Below are 18,411 nucleotides of genomic sequence, written 5' to 3'. Positions count from 1 at the left end.
AGGAACGCAATCTTATCAAAGAGAAGAAAAATTACAGAGAAAATTACAGCAATGGATTAGGATGCCAGTACAATATTGGCCCGTAGAATCCCATGCTTATCAAGGCTGTTTTGCAGCCACATTAGAAAACGAGATGCTTCACTTCAAAGTAATGTACCAGCTCCTGTAAAATAAGGCCAACCTTCACATTTTTCCAGCTTCTTGGACACCCAACAGAAAAAAAAAAAATGGAAATCCCCTCAGCCACAAGTGAGCAGTAACCAAGGTATTACAAAACAGTTACATAAAGTTAATGGTAGTACCATTATGCATTATGGGATCATAACGGCCATCACAAGAAAAAAAAAAAAGACCTGTAACAGCCCAGTAATGGTCGCATAACGGTTGTAACAGTCTGTTACGGGGCCGAAATATGTTTTTCCACAAAAAAAAAAAAAAAAAAGGCGGGGGCTGTAACGCCCCATAATGTAATGGTAACATCAGTGGCCATTATGGCAACCGTAACTGTTATGGAATGCTTTGGCCTTAACCCTCACATATGTATGATCACCTTCCTACAAAACCAGAGAATGCATATTTCATGTTAACATTTGAGCCCCTGTGTAATTTCAATCCACACGACCAGATGGATGCACATTGAATGAGGAGGCATCATTGAAATTTAACTTCCACGCTCGCTGAGGGATTTCCCCTTTTCTGGCTTCACCGATGTCCCAACTTGCCTATCACCGATGTCCCAACTTGCCTATCCTTATATTCTTGCCTCCTGCACACCGTACCACAGGAGATCTCCAAGCTAATGGAGTGGGAGTGAGTAGGCTTGGGGTGGGCTTTATGGTGATGTGTTGTGAAATCCACTCCGACCATTAGGTTCTTGATAGTAATTTAACTGTAGGTTAAAAAGAATAAACAGATTTGTAATTCAGGTGGGCCATACCAAGAGAAACAGCAGTAGAAGGATGTCTACCGTTAAATTTTTACAGGGCCAACTGTGATATTTATGTGAAATCCACTCAAACCATTACCTACCTACTAGAAATACATTCACGAGGACAGAAATTCATGCCCATCCTGGATTTATGTGGGGCCATACAAGTGAAACAATCTGAATGGTGGACGCATCATGCACTATTTCCACTCATATGGCCCACCTGAATTGTGTATGCGGGTGAGCTTTTAGCACTATGGTTAAATTTATGTCATGCATCTCATGATCAAAGTGGATTTCACATATACAATAGGTGGGCCCACCTCTCCCTGCCTTGCCCGCCTGTTCACGTCCTTGTGCATGCTGACTCTTCCAGCAGCTACCTCCTGCTGGTGAGTACTAAAAGTGTTATGTGAACCTCATTATAACATATGTGTTTTATCTATATTGTTCATCTGTTTTGCTGGATTATTTTATGTCACATCTGTCCATCCGTTTTTTCAGATCATATTAGGGCATTATCACAAAAATGAAGCAGATCCAATTATCAAGTGGACCATACCATAGAAAAGAGAGGTGATTGACCATTAATGGGCCACTAAAGTTTTGGATCAAGCTGATGTTTGTTTTTTCCCTTTATCCAGGCTAATTTGACCTTATCAAGAGATTGGATGGAAAATAAACACTACAGAATCATTAAGGTGCGCCCTAAGAAATTTTTTAATGTTAAGGCCTTCAATCACCACCTTTTCCTATGTTATGCTCTACCTGATAATTGGATATCTTCATTTTTTGGATAATATCATAAAATGATTGGGAAAATGGATGGACGAAGTGGATATAGAATACATACATCAAGGTGGGCCCACGGTAAGGGTGGCATCGTCTTGGGTCAGTCCCGGATCTCACCTAATCTGCTCCCCGGCATGGAACCTGCCTGTCTTGCTGCAGCATGCCAACAGGATGGGGCCATCTTAATGTGTGTGTGAAATCCACTCTAATAATAAGATGTGTGACAATAATTTATCAATAGGGTTAAAAATTCACCCACATTCATAATTTAATTGGACTATATAAGCGGATAAGCGGAAACAATGAAGGGAACGCCCACCGTCTAAATTGTTTGGCTTGGTATGGCCCACATAAATCACATAAAGGTCTAAATTTGATCCCTGTGCATATATTTTCATGAGGCATCTAATGGTTAGAGTAGATTTTATATAAAAGTCAATGTGGCCCTACAAAAATTCAACGGTAGGCATATCCTTCTCCCAGTGTTTCTCTTGATATGGTCCACCTGAATCATGAATCTATCTGTTCTTTGGACCTGCCATTAAATTAATATATATATATATATATATATAAAAATTTAATGGTCAGAGTGAATTTCACCAACACATCACCGTAGAGCCCACTCCAAGCCTACTCACTCCCACTACATTAGCTTGGTGCGCACAAAGGTCTCCTGCAGTACGTGCACAGGAGACCATTATACATATATATATATATATGGGTAGACATGGACAGTGTCCGGCAGGGCTGCAATGGCCAGCTCGACAGCCCAAATACAATGAAAAATGGGAGAGGGTTCAATTGTTTACAGGATGGACGGGCAAGGCAGTGACGAGCTAAACTTAGACCAAAGGCTAGGACAGCAAAAGAGGACGAGCAAGGTAGTGACGGACGAGCTTGGAAGTCGGACCAGAGGCTAGGATGGGCGGACAAGCAGACAAGTGGCTTGGGCAGAGAGAGGGGGGAGGGTTTGGGGGTTGTGGGGTTGGGGCGCTCGTTCGGACTAAGAGAAGTGAAAAGGGGGTAGGGTTTTCTTTAAGTTGATATTTATATCAACTGACCGAGCAAGCCAAGTCAAACCGATCCGAGCCGAGCTCGAGTTATGGACCGATCCAAGTCGAGTCAAGCTCAGACTCAACTCAAAAAAAAAAATTAAAAAAAAAATCGAGCTAAAAAATACAACTCGATTCGGCCCAAACCCAGTTTCGAGCAAGTCAAGTCGAGCTTATCCAAGTCAATTCGAGCGATTTAACCGAGCCAACTCATTTGTGTATAGCTCTAGTCATGGGTTTGACATGAATTGAGATATGATCGATAAGGGTCATCTAGTTTTGATGGGATTAAGGGACATTCAGTAATTCTTTTTTTGAAAGGCAATGATATTTTTTTTAATATTTTATTAAAATGGATGGTTAGGATTAGGAATATTGATGGCTAGGATTATATTAGATCTCTTTTGCTTTGGTAAAATTATATTGTGTTGGATTCCTTTAGGAAGCAATATAAATGAACAAATAAAGTCTAGTTTGTTTTTTTCTTAATCCTGTTTTAGATTAACTTTGGGGTGATGCTTCAATTTCAGTAGTGATTCGACTTGTATTGCTTCGGTTCTTTCCACATCCATTGTTGCTTCATTTGAGTTGCACGTTGCATCATGATAATCAAAAGATGGAGATCATGAATCTAATATGCGAGTTTGATGGCGATGATAATGATCATGATGTCAAGAATGATGATGAGGGCAAGTTTCATGGCAATGGCGGCGGCGGCGGCGACAACTACGACGACTATGGTGATTGATAAATAATGTTTTGTGATAAATCATATATATATAAGATACATCTAAAATAAAGCATCACATTGAATAATGTTTACGAATCAAACTACAAGGTTTAAAACAATTAATATCGTACAATAATAAGATCTTCCAATCAGCCAAGCATCAAGATCAATTTGCAAAAGTGGCAAGCATTTGGGGCCATGAAAGACCAATTCATGAAACTATCAAAACCAGAAGTACTTCACGACCAACTCACGTAGTCACGTGGCATTCATGATGGAAGGTTAATATAATAAGACAGCAAAACCAAGTAGTGAAAATCTAGTTCCAGATGCATGGATTCACAAATCAAGGGAGAAAATAACCCATGGGCAAAATAACCAGACTTTTAAGGTAGGAACTATAGAATGTATGACAACCACCCCAAATTCCATGATTGACAAGACAAATAAAAGCGGGCTATCTCCAACTTTAGAATGCTTCATTAGAGGCAATCGGGACATTACGGAACTTCCCACCAAAATATTGATAGGATTTAATTCTGACTTCCTTTCAAACACCAACACGATAGACATTAAGCATTCATTGGGCAAAAATTCACAACAAACAAATAGAGTAGTCATTTCTCATATACCATAAATTTCAATCTAACAAATACATTGAAAACCTTTTTGCATTGATTATTGTATTGCTAGAAATGGAAAAACATTATTTTCATGCAACAGAAAATTCTAGCAAAGTGACTTTCTCATAATCTGAATTTTCAGCACACAACGAAAATGACACAAGTCAAACTAGGTTTCTAGAGGGTGAAACTGAGAATTTAGGTCAAGGCAAAGGCCACTATGACATTCACTGCATTATACAATAGTAAGCAGAGGCATAAAAAAATATTCATTTTGTCTGAAAACAATTTTAAAAAACATGTAAAACGTAAATAATAATAATAATTTTTAAAAAAAAAAAAAAAACAGAAAGAAAAGAAAAGAAAAGAGGGGATAGGTAGTGAGAGAGGAGGAATGAGGGAAGGGAAAGAGAACTTCATATAGGAGGACTGACCTTGACCCTGAAACATGCTCCCCATCATCGTTAGATCTCACATTTTTGTTGTCTGATAAATTTTTAAAAAAAAATGAATAAGTAGTCTTAAACTCAAAAGACACCTTCAAGGACTGAACTCATGATGCTTATAAACAAGAAGCAAATGATATGATCTTAAACTATTGGCTACTACACAAGTTCTAATAATAAACACTGCCAGAAGGAACTGCAAAAGCCACGGTGTAGAAACTACCAGCAATATTTGTGGCCTCAAAATTCCTGGAAAGCTTTTCAAGGCTAATATATGTGAAGTAACTGCACAAAGTAAAGAAATTTAAAAGAAAATCAAAACAAATATCCTGATCCAGCATCTATTGTCAATTAGCAGCAACATGAACTGGTAATACGAACCATCAGTGGCAATGGAAATGATTAATTAACGAGCAAGATGGGGAATGTGTGGATCATCTCTTAATACAATGTATGTTGACCAAGGGAGTTCTGTGGTTAATCATTTTGAGGCATCATGGGCGATGCCTTTCATTAATGGCAAAGTTGCTTGAGGCATGGAATATTGGATTTATATCAGGAAAAAAAAAAAAGGAAGCTCCTTTGGAGATTATCTTTTCCAGCCATCTAGTGATCCCTTCAGAAGGAACAGAGATAGAGCTTTGAAAAACAAATCAGAAAAAATTGGTGAGGTGGCGGAGAGAGTGGATGGTAGGACTATGCTATGGGCGTTTGTGCACGAGGAATTTTCTAGGGTGACACAAGACGAGTTCAGTGTGGATGGAAGTTATCGAGGACTTACAAGGAGTGACTAGGTTAAACACAATGTGGCCTCCCCTTGCTAAAGGCATTTCGAAACTCAACTTCGATGGGAGTTCTAAAGGAAACCCCAGTCTAACTGGTATAGGTAATCATAAGGGACGACAAAGGGATGAGGGACCAAGTATTCATGTAGCCAACTGGAACCGCCGAGTCCAATGAGCTTGGGGAACGGCCTGGCGGGTGGAGATGGAGCTGAAATGTTTTTAGCATCGCCAACAATTATTGAAGAGTACTCAACAAATGTCACGAAGCGGGCATCCACGATAAATTAACCCTTTGAGATTGCAAGATGGACAGGTCCTGTAGGAAGTTAGGGAGACTCTCAATCTCCTTTATTCACTCCCAAAAGGAAGGAAATGTAGCAGATGCTGGTTTGTCAAAGGCAAAAGTGAAGTACTCTCTTGACCATTGTGATTCGGTGTGGCATTAGCATGGAAAAATGAAAATGCACAATGCACATAAGATTACACAAAAATGGACAAGATAAGATGCAGTGGCTATAACAGAAGCAATTCACTCTAATGCAGGAAATACATAATAGGCCATACCAAATATCCATGTAGTTGAAAAACTTCAACACAAGCAGATCTAGTAGAAAATCATCAGAAGATGTTGAATAGACCTGCCATAAATAAAGGATCATAAGCAATTGGAATGCCGCTATAAACAGTAAGCCGCAAACAACACATTTCTCTACAGATATGTACATCAAAAGATTAGGCTCCCAGGTTTTATGCAGTCCATGTGCTATATGTACTAGTGAACAATGGAGTGTCATCTGGTATAGTTACCAAAGCAGCAACAAGTTAAAGGTGGATGCTGTGAGTATAGTTATCAGCATAACAATATGATGAAGATGGGTGCAGAAATATAAGAAATAAAAAAATAAAAATAAAAATAAAAAGCTTATTTTATAAAACAGAGCATCTAGAAAATGCAAGTCCCAGGGAAAGAGTGCCAACCTTTAAGGAAAAAAAAAAAAAGCATCCTGGCTTCTTCAACCTCTTCATTCAAATTGAGGGGTTTTTTTCCTTAAATTTTGATAGAGTCACCCTCATAAAATGAGGAGAAGATTTTTTTAATTAAAATTAAAAAAAAAAAGTGTGGCTACCAACTGAATTCGTTCTACAAGCCAATATATATATATATATATATATATATATATATATATAGTACTCAGAATTTTAAGATGGATTTTGAAACATGACTTACCATGCTACGAAGGAGCTTGTGATAAGTGGCTGACTGAAATGTTCCCCCTTTCCCCAGCTTCACGAACTCCATTATTGCATCCAATGAAACATCCTAACCACAACTTCCAATGAACGTGAAATCAACAGACATTCAACACAAAACATCGTTCAAATTATTCAAGTTTTGCACGGCCTACTTGAGACATGCTTGTAAATGTTGCACGTGTAAGTGATGGAGGGTGCTCTAGGGCAGGACCATGGAGGTATCAAGGCCTTAAAATCAGGACCTAGACCATTAGAATCGACCAAAAAAAAGGGACATCTATAAAGACAACAAGAGTTGGTCTTCAAAAAAAAAGAGAGAGACAACAAGCAATGTGTTTTTGCCACAATTATTACAGAATTTCAGCTCATCCACACTACAAATGGCATCCAACGAGCAGGAAAATCAAGACCATCTCATAAGCCCTATTGTGGATGGGGTGTTCTAGACAAAGCACGGCCCAAAATCACACCATTCGGACGAACAGAACTGTAAGAATTTCCATTTGAACTCGAGTGCTATTCATCTTCTCATGAATTATCTACTTGATGTACACCAATTGGACAGTCAGGATCATCCAGTCAGTGTCATTTTTGGGATGTTATCCATCCAGAATGGGTCTTGTGATTTGGACAGTCTAGATTGGCTCAATGTATGCCACATCAGTCACACAACTTGGTACGTTGTGGCAAGCCTGAAAAAAAAAAGAAAATGACTAACAGTCAACATTAAATGCTCGAATTGAACAATTAGGAACACCTATTGGGCCTGAGACACAGCACATCGATAGTAAGGTTCACCCGATACGCAGTCCAGATCTCTTAGACACCAGCCATATATCCAAACGTGACGCAAGTAGTGTAAAGACAAAGCATGAGACAGACACTGAGGGTGTATTGTGATGCACTATCAAACTGAATTGCAACAATTAGTCTAACAAATTGGAAATAACCAAATTGGAACTTACTCCCTTGGCATTCACATTGTAAAGGTTTGCTGGAATACACCCCAACGTATTGCAAGATAATTCGGGGGACTCCAGCAATTGGATTTGGGTTTTCCCGATGGCCCAAAGCCCCAAACCATTTATTTGTTAGGACTCCCCTTGGATGGGGATCACTGAAAAACTCTCAGAAAGATGATTTCAACCCTTTGATTTGTAAAAAGGTTATTGTGACCATTAACATTCAAACTGAAGAAAACTTTATTTGATTTGTACAAAGATGATTATCGTAGGGTTAAACAATCCAAAATAGAACTTTATTTGATGTCTTTCCACCGTATAAAGTGAGACTCATCATATAAACTGCTTGGATCATTTGAGGATGACCCAGATTAATGGCTAAAGCCCAGATCACAACTACATTGCTTTCAAGTTGGACGTGGAAAAAGAGATGTAATGATCCTATTCAAGCACAACTTCTTCGTTACAAACACTACGACACACCATCGACCTTTATCATTTCCACTCAATTAAACCAACAAATCACAATTCAATTCACTGTGCATCCAAACACAGCCATACGACTCGAAGAGATTTCTTACCCTTAGAGCTTCTTCCGATTCAGAACATATGGAGAGATCGATGAGGGAGTTCACGAACTGATCGAACTTCGAACGGAGCCACGCTCTGTAGACGGACTCGGGGTCGTCTTTCTTGGCGGAAGCGAAAGCCTTGGAAGATGATGGAGGGAGGTCGGAGAGAAGAGGGACGAAGAAAGACTGGAGGGAGAGGAGGGATTCTAGGGCGTGTTCGCGAGGGGAAGAAGGAGATATGAATGAGAGTAGGATTGGAGCGTTGTTGATGTGGGATCTTGAAGAGAGGAGCTGGTGCCCTAAGGTTTTGAGGTCTTGGAGAGAGTAGGATTTTTCTTTCTTCATCTTCTTCTTCTGCTTGGTTTGGGGAGTCGAAGACGCCATTGAGGGGTTTTGGAGTTTGGAGGGAAAAAGAAGGGTTTTATCAAACTGAAAACGAACGGTATATATAGGGGAAAAATACTCTGGTAGTGTGTGATGGATGATACGCCGGCAGTTACAAATTGCCGAGAAATGGCAGACGCAGTGTAGAAGTAATCTAAACCATCCAAACTATGCGTACCATTTTGCTCTTATCTGGTTGCGTGAATATTAGATCGCTAGATATTTATTGGACGGTTAAAATTGAAAAATATATTATGGACACTGGTTAGGATTGTTCATCAATATGATTTTAGATTGTATCTTAGTTATACGCGGGCGCGGATTGGGTACTACGCCCTAGATTTAGGGGGAGACGGACGGTCTGTCAAGGGATCTATGGGCCCGATATGATATATATGTTTTATCCACACCGTCCATTCACTTTGACATGTCATTTTAGGGCATGAGCAAAAAAAGAAAGGGCTAGATGTACCACGGGAAGTAGTATGATTGAATTCATACTCTTGAAAACTTAGTAAGGCCAGTGGAGATGTTTGTTTGGCATCCAATCAATTCACAAGGTACATACACCTATACTAAGGGAAAGCATCAATATCAGCTTGATCCGAAACTTATGTGCCCCCACAATAAGGGGTTGTTTAGCACTAGGATTGGAGGGATTTCAAATCACATTGTTATTTGGCACCATGAAGTAATTAGAGGTTTCAAATCCAATGGTTTCAAATCCAAGGTAAGACCTTGGCTTACATCTAAAATCATTTCCATAGTTGCATGTGTAACATGTGTATCACTGGACTATTAACTTATTGGACACATGGCCCACTAATGATATCCTCGAAATAATTAAATTATCAATTGTATCACTATAATTACTTTAATACGATGATCAGCACTATCCAAACATTGTCCATGTAAATTAGCAGTTAAAAATCATTGGTCAATCACTTGGACATATCTTGTGCTTGTGGCCTGTCGTGACTTGAAATTTCTTTATTTTTTAGCAAAGCATATATTTCAACGGGCTTATTATAGTCATTGTGTTGAAAATTATATAAGTTCACTAATTAAATATATTAAAGTTGATTTAGTAATTAAATTCAAACCCCTATAAATATAATATGAATAGATACTTTTGGATTAAAGTTGATTCATGCCAAACACAACAAGAGATTTCAAATTTAGGGGGTTTTAAATCCAGGCTCTTAAACAGGCCCTAAGTTTTCAAGCTTTCAATCCCCTCTTTCTCATGATGTTGTCCGTTGAGCCTTCAATCCATTTTTTTCTGGGGCTCATGGCTTGAACTAATACGTCAAAATGAATGAAAGACACGAACAAAACATCTACATGGAGGTGGGCTCCACCAATCCTCTGACAGCACCGTCCTGTCTTTAGTTAGGTCCTGGTGGGTGTAGCACCTAATTCAGCCCGTCATGCAAGTCATTGGGTTTAATTGGATTTAACATTCACCAACTGTACAATTCCTGTTTACTTAGGCAGTGAACATAGCCATCAAGGGTTCTTTATGGCCTTATTTCACGAGTCCTCCTTTGTGATCCCGTCCATCCACAATAAATTATATATATATATATATATATATATATATAATGGTTTGGATCATGAAAATATGATTATAATTAAACAGTTTTGATCCAATGGCTATAATTAAACTATACATATGACTTGATAGGGAGTATTAACACGTATTAATTATAATCATGAACATATGATTATAATTAAACAGTTTTGATCCAATGGCTATAATTAACCGTCACAACAATGACCTGCCGGGCTAGGCCACTCATCATTAAGCACCGGGCTTAGCATCTGGTCTAGATTTCAGGCTTTGAACAGCACTAGGGCCAAGTTTACGGGCGAAGCCCTGGATTTGCAGGACTGGGTGGCTGAAAGGCTGTCAACGGGCTAGGCCTGGTGTAGGTCTCTGCAGGGATTTTGAACCATTTTGAGCCAGGCCATCACGCCAAGTTTACGGGCGAAGCCCTGGATTTGCTGGACTGGGTGGCTAAAAGGCTGTCAACGGGCTAGGCCTGGTGTAGGTCTCTGCGGGGATTTTGAACCATTTTGAGCCAGGCCATGCTGTTGGGCTGGACCTACTCAAAAATCTAATGTTCCAGGCCCAAGCCTGTCCCATTAACACCCTACATGGCTCTGCCCATTTCACCCCTAGTCAAGCCTTACAAGTAACAAGAAATTAAAAGAGAAATTTTTCTCTATAAATTTTACTTTTAACTGAACAGTCTTTCTAAACCTTTAACCCTTTACTTTCTGCTTTTAAATTTGCACTGTGCAGGTTAACTTTTTTAAGGCAAAAATACTCTTGTTTTTTTAGTTATCTTTATTTCTTTTGGCTATACTCAAAAACTCATTATTTTCATCATTTTTCTACCTGAAATCTTCAACTAATCTCTGGTTATTATCATTTTACATTTGCAATCTTTCTCAGAGTTTTGCTCATTGTTTCAAACTGGTCGCATTAATAAATTTAGAATCTTTTGGATTTTGTTTAAAATTATTTTTTACAATCTTTCTCAAGGTTATATTTTGAAATTGTGTTTCACTTCACCGCACTCTTTTTTTTATTCTTGAAATCGTGTTTCACTAGAACGATGGTTGTGGGAGGTAAGAATGAAGAATGAATGTGTTCTTTCATAATGAAATTGACAAGTGGAATTCACCCAGTACTCCGCCAAACAACCATGACTCGGTGTTCATTTCACGTTCAACCGTAGGTTTTCACAGTCGATTGTGGACTTCACATTGTGGTTCCTCACTGGGCTTATGCGGTCAACCGTGACTCTCTAGACATCTCAGGGTCGACTGTACTTAGCCAAAATTACCGAGTACTCGGTAAAATTTACCCAGTACTCAGTCAAATTCACCTAGTTCATGTTCAACCGTAGATTTTCACAGTTGACCATGGACTTCACATTCTGCTACCCCCATTATGCTTACACAATCGACTGTGGATTTTCACCGTTGACTTTAACTTTCTGGACATCTCAAGGTCAACAGGAAATTAACTACCTCCCGCATGTAGAAATGATGGAGATTGCGTGCTGCTACTACTTATCCGAGCTCGGCACAAGCTGGGGCTTAGGCACTGTAATGTACAGGTTTCATTCTATCGATCCGTTTTGTTAACAAAAGTTTCATATCATACTAATATTCGTGCCTTCCCTTTATATGATTAAGCAAACAGGTTAAATGGAAAAATAAAATCAATTTGGGGGCAGATTAGTACTACCCCACCGCGACCTAGCTAGAGAGAGCCCCATCATGATATATGTGCTTTATCCTGAGCCATCCATCCATTTTAGAATATCATTTTTAGGGTATGAACCTGAAAAGAAGGTAAATCTAGGACTTTAGTGACCGTGAACTCACTATTGGAACTTTTCTAGGGCTACCGTGATGTTTATTTGCCATACAACATATTCATAAGGTCACATAACCTAGACGAAGGGAAAACATAAATATCAATGGTGGGCATTCAACCCCCTATTATTTCCTATGTGTGGTCCACCTGAGCATTCTATCTCCCCAATTCTGGGATTATTAGGCAAAATAATTTTTAAAAAATGGATGGATGGGGTGGATAAAATACACACATCACGGTGGAGCCCCGCGGAGGGCCTGACAGGACTGAGGTCGTGGTGAGGGCATTACTCAATCCACGTCCAAAATAAACATCACGGTGGGCCTTCCCAATAGATGGGAAGGTTATAGTCACCCCGGATCAAAAGTAGTTCTCGAGAATCATTTTCAATTTAAGGTGAAGTCTACATGATAGACGGCCTGGATCAAATATTAGATCTTTTTAATACAACCAATGTGGACCGTCCATTTTTTATCTATTGGATGGATAGGTAGAATCATTCGATCGAAGTGGTTCTTAGAGAGATATGGCAAACCAAAGATGGTCCTATGTGATGGACGGTCCGGATTAATGATCAAATGATTTTGAGTCAAATCATTCTAGACTGAATTTTCAGCCATTAATCCGATAGTTAGAATCATCCAAACAAAGTACTCTATGCTTTAGGGATTGTAGTCATTCAAAGGTTGGGCAAATCATGATCACTGCCGTCTCTTTTGGCTTTTTGGTCATGGAGGTGGCTGTCTAGATCGCATAGTTTAAAAGTTCTATATCCAAAAATGGATGTCTATATATAGATGGTCTAAATCCATACCATTCATTTGTCCATCAATGGATGGTTAATCATTCAACTATAGTGATCTTTGAGAGCCATGGTCATAGAAGGTGAGTGTATATGATAAACGATCCACATCAATGACCAAACATTCTTTAGTATAATCAATCTTGACCGTCTATTTTCCTAGAAGGCAATGCAATGGGTAGAATCATTGGATGAAGGTGATCCAAGAGTTATGGTCAATTAAAATAGGGATTTACCAGGTGGACGGACTAGATTAATGATAAAACTTTTCCAATGTCAAACATACGGATTGTCAATATCTTAGCAATAAATCTGACAATATCATGAGAAAAACATAGAGTACGTGTTCTAATGATCACATTCCAAGTGAGCATTTGCATGGTTGGAGTAGACATAAAACTATAATTAAAATTTTTAATGATGGTGTCTTTTAAATATATAAATTAGTAGAATCAAATATTAAGATGGCTAGGTAACCAGTATGGACAACATACTTTGCAACAATCAAACATGATTATACCTAATATTTATCATATATGGGTCATTTACTCATGTCTTATTGGCAGACTCATAAGAGTTTCAATATAAGGTCATGGGTTCAAGTATCCATTGTGGTGAAAACTCACTATGGTGTAAGTGTGTGTGTAGGGTGCGAGTGCTTGTAAAAAAATATCATATGATTAATATATTTTTAATCAGATTTATACACAAAAATTTAAATTACTTACACTTAGTCATATAATAATTCAAGCAAAGACGTTAAATTTATTATGAAATGCCTTTTATTTAAAAAAGAATATTAATATTTTCATTATTCATGCTTTTCCAACCATTAAAAACCCACTATAATCTTTGAACTAGGGATACCTAGGAGTGTCCACTACCTATAGCCCATTCATTTAGGAGGCATTTGGATCTTAAGCTGCTTAAGATAAGTTACTTATGTATAAGTACCTTATCTTAGTTTCTACTTCTTAAGAAGATAAATATAATTTGGTAAACAATGTACTAATCAGTTTCTCCTCTCTTCCATCCTTCTTATGCCTTTCTTTACTAACTTATGAAAAGTGGAAAAACTAAAAAAAAAAAAAAAAACTGAAGTGATTGAATACTTTTAAGTAAAAAGTTACTTATAACTAATCATAAACCAAACTTACTTATTTACTACTGTAAGTACAAAAAGTAACTTATTTGGTGGCATCCAAATGGGCCTTAAGCACATCACATCATCTAACAAGTATAACTTACTTCTCCATTTTCTTATGACCTTATATGCATTATTAAATCATAAAAATACTTAAGTTGATGTATGCATGACTCATTTGTTATTGATAACTATTGAAGAAAGAATTGAGAAGTGCTTGTTTTCTTCACGGCTCTCCAAAAATAAAGAGATGTGTAAATATTGTAGAGAGGATTAGGGCTCTTGTATGCAGTTTATGGAAAAGGGTCCTGCCCCATAACTCCCACTCCCTCGAGATCTATAACAGGAAAAAAAATGTGAATTCTCTGTAATCCTACTCCCTCGAGATCTATAACGGGAAAAAAATGTGAATTCTCCGTCATTAGGATTATGTGGCCATGTGAGTCATAGGTGCTATCAAAATTGCTTAGCCATCCATTCACGTCCAACAACATCAAACTAATTGAATGTTTGTGTGATGAATTCCTTAAATAGGCTTGTCATTTCCATAAAGGATATAACTGGCAACTAGTCATCATGTTTTGCAAACACCAATATGTGGAGCCCACCGACATGCTCATACGCTTGAGATTAATGGCTTGTCCACTCTAGTTTAATCGAAATGGTTGATCCTTAATGGTTAACCTCTAGCAAAAGTCTCACATTCTCTTACTAGCTTGTATTAAAAATGGCTAAACACATCATTAATTGGTTGTTATCACAAATACCAATGTCTTGGTTCATCTCTCACCACTTTTGTCAGTGAAAATTAGAAAATTGTAAAATTGCCTATATTTGTAAATGACAAAAATGGCCGCTTAACTTACAAATATTGGCAATCGACGGTAATAGCCAAAAATGTTAAATTTTTTTTTTTTACATCCACCATGGTTTTTTAGCCTAATAAATGATGATTCATGTTTTATGGCAACACAATTCCTGTTCATTACTTATATTTGTCATGCATGGGTAAGGAGAATGAATATTAAGTTATAGCGTTTTTTTGAGTCACAAGGTATTTCTCGGTGGAGATGATAAGACTGCTTAAAGTCCTTATACAAGTTTACACAAGGCGCAAGATTTTCATATCACAAGCCTATATTATCATAATCTATGTCATTAGGAGTGTTGATACCTTAATCACATATGATCTCACTTCAATAAATGAAGTGATGTCTACCTTAGTCTCATATTAGTATTTCAAATGGACCAAATTATATAGGGTACTACCCATGATCCATTAGACATCTAGTCAAGTTAGGAGATTGCAAGATATGAACTAGATATGTATAATACATTACCTATGCAGCAATGCTAGGACTGATGCCAAGTGGGAGAATGTTAATGCCAAGTGGGAGAACGTTAAAAATAATAGGCTACACACGTCATCGCCCATTCGGAAAACAGGATGGACGGTTTGGATCACCTTATTGGACAATCGGTGGAGCCTATAGAAATGTGGTGCATGCATTTAGTTCGTACACTATAGGAGCACCATACCCATATCTCTATAGGAGACAGAGAACTAGGGGTGTTAATGGGCCGGGTTGGCCTGTTGAGCTTTTATGTCTGATTACCTTAGACTGGCTTGGGATTGGGCTTGGGCTTCAGCTTAAAAATCAAGCTCGGCCTGACCCATTAGGGTGTGTATACACATGCGCACACGAAACTCCCATCTCTCTCTCTCCTTTATATATATATATATATATATATCACCTCCAACCCATGCATCCCATCCCTCTATCAGCTCCAATGGAGGGCCTATGGCTATTACAATAGCAGTGTCATGGCAAGTTCACCTCTCTCTTTCTTCTTGCTTCAATCTAGCAATCCACACCTCATCTCTCCATGATTCAATCCACCAACCCACACCTCTCTCTCTCTCTCTCTCTATGACTCAAGATTGGGCCCAATATAACTATGACAGGCTAGACTTGGGCTTGAGCCTATGCTGGACAATGCGGGCTGGGCTTGGACAGAGCTCGGCATACCCATTGACACCCTAAAGGGAACAATGGGTCTCTCCCTCTTTAGAAAGGCATGGAGCGGAAGGAAGGAGGCCATTTCGCCAATGGGTACTATGTAAATACTCAGGGGGTCATAGTGACGTGACATTAAAAAAAATCGCTTTATTCAACTTTTGGGATAAATCCCTATAAAGCTTGATCTCGGAAATTAGGTCTATCCAACATTCAAGTGAGACACACCATAATAAATTTCCTTCATCCTCCGTGTACTCGCCTTATGAACAAGTAGTCGGATGCCATATAAACATCAGGGTGGATGTGGAAGATGTCATGGTGGATTTCAATTTTATTTTTTTTCCTTATATGTGTAACTTACCTGATGAGTGGACCAGTCTACTTGGGCCAATGCATATACGCTTTTGATGGATGTCCAGAGTTTTGTACAAGTGTTCCACGGTTGCACCTCTGCAACTGGGCATTCCAAAGAGGCCATCATCTTGGATGCAAATTGGGTGCTACCCTACCGGGTCCCTAGCTAGGAACGGATAGGGGCTCTAAGGGGCTACGGTGATGTATGGGTTTTATCCACACTGCCCATCTATATTCTCATACCAATTTACAATGCAACCCTCAAAACGAGGCAGATCCAAGGCCCAAATGGACCACAGTGGGGATCAAACACCTATAGTTGAAAATCTTTTTGAGAGTCATGGAAGATTTGGATCAAGTTGATATTTGTGTTTTCACTTCATCTAGATCTATGTGACCTTATGAACAGGTTGGATGACAATTAACCATCATGATGAGCCCTGGGAAGGTTCAGCAGTGGATGTTGTTATCACCTGGGATGTGTGGTCTCACAGCACAGTATGGTGTACCAAGTAAACTCTGTGGGGCCCACCATGATGTGTGTCATTATCCATGCCTTCCATCCATTTTAGTAGCTCATTTTAGGGCACAAGCCCAAAATTGAAACACATCCAAAGCTCAAGTGGACCACACCATAGAAAACTGTGGGGATCACCACATCCATCGTTGAAACCTTCCTAGGACTCACAGTGATGTTTATTTGTCACCCGACCTGTTCATAAGGTCACACAGACATAAACATGGATGAAAAGAAAACACAAAGATCAGCTTGATCTAAAACTTCTAGTCCCCTAGGAGTTCCCGACCCACTGTTTCCTATGATGTGGTTGGCTTGAGATTTTAACATACTTCCATTTTGAGCTCATGCACTAAAATGATCTGAAAAAACAGATGGTCAGCGTGGATAAGACGCATACATCACAGTAAAGCCTCCCAGAGTTATTTAGCACGCTATATCCTATTGAGTTAGTTACTCGTACACAATCTACCTCATCATCTCTACTTCTAAAGGGGTGATCCACTCAGCTTTAGATCTACTTCAGTTTTTAGGCCTGTACCCTCCAAAGATACGGCAAAATGGATGACTGATGTGATAAAACCCATACATAGAGGTCGCCCCTCCATTCCTCCGTTGGAGAATAGGCAGCGCTTTGTACTCGGTTATTTATTCTTTGCAAGTGGGGCATGATCCATTAATGCAGGACACCGGTCTCTGGGGCCGACGATGCGTGCATGACATTCACCTTGTATCTATTTTTGCCGGTTCATAGTAAGACGTGAGCTCAACGACCGTGAGCCCGACGTCAAGACCAATCCAAAAGTCAGTGGGTGAGACATCAATAAGCAATGGGGACAGGACCCAACATTGAATGCTTTGAAGCCCACCGTGATGTTCGAGTCTTTGACATCCAACCTACTTGCCAGGTAAAAAGTAAAAACCAATATGAGGCCTATACAAATCTCTCAGGCCAAGAAGGTTCTAATGCAGGCATCCCACTGCACCTTTTGAAGTGGTGTGGCCCACTCAGAGTTTTTGGACGTGCATTGGTTTTGGGCTAATGTTCTTATTGGGCGCTCGGTTTGTTTTGGTCACGTGTAGTATGAGTGACTGTACTAAAATTGATTGTACGGCTGGATTCAAATTGAATAACTTGACCCCAAGTGTCAAGATAAACAGATATGTTGAATGCAATTATGTATGACCAAGACATAAGAAGATTGGTCACTTATTCAACTATAGACACCCCACCACACCAGATAAGCTAATTGAAATTGAATTGATGAATGAACAACCAAACCCCAATCCTAAACCCTAACTCTAGAATCTTAAGAAGCTTAAATCCTAGGAATTTTAGTCATAAAATCTAAACTCAGTCCATTCAATCTAGTCACACCCAGTTAGCCTAACCCTGAGCCCTAGGAACCTAAAAGCTTGAACCATAGGAACCTAAAACCTATAAGATTTGAACCAGCTCGGTGAGTCAACTCACTGAGTTAACTCACCCAGTCAGCCTACCCCCACAACCCAATCAACTCACATAGTTAAGCCCAAAACCAAGCTCGAACTCATGTTCAATTAGAAAAATGGTCGAAACCTCAAAGCAACAACCTTCACAATAGAGCCTCCACACGCTTGGAGAATGCTTTCTGCCAAAGAAGGGAGTCCA

General features: G+C 39.0%; 1 protein-coding gene across 1 annotated transcript in view; it reads right to left on the bottom strand.

The window, feature by feature from the left end:
- Positions 1–8,574, bottom strand: part of LOC131243347 (protein NUCLEOLAR COMPLEX ASSOCIATED 4) — a 72,637-nt gene extending 64,063 nt beyond the window's left edge. The window contains exons 1-5 of the mRNA XM_058242644.1: positions 8,154–8,574; positions 6,585–6,677; positions 5,921–5,994; positions 4,795–4,856; positions 4,560–4,611 (exon numbers count right to left, since the gene is read on the bottom strand). Coding sequence (XP_058098627.1) covers positions 4,560–4,611; positions 4,795–4,856; positions 5,921–5,994; positions 6,585–6,677; positions 8,154–8,528 — 656 coding nt within the window. The 5' untranslated portion in view covers positions 8,529–8,574. The remainder of the gene's footprint in view (positions 1–4,559; positions 4,612–4,794; positions 4,857–5,920; positions 5,995–6,584; positions 6,678–8,153) is intronic.
- Positions 8,575–18,411: the final 9,837 nt, after the last annotated feature.

This window comes from Magnolia sinica, chromosome 4 (assembly GCF_029962835.1).
Source record: "Magnolia sinica isolate HGM2019 chromosome 4, MsV1, whole genome shotgun sequence".
Lineage (NCBI taxonomy): Eukaryota > Viridiplantae > Streptophyta > Magnoliopsida > Magnoliales > Magnoliaceae > Magnolia > Magnolia sinica.
The sequence above is the reverse complement of the archived record's forward strand: the minus strand, read 5'-3'. Positions and strand labels throughout refer to the sequence as shown.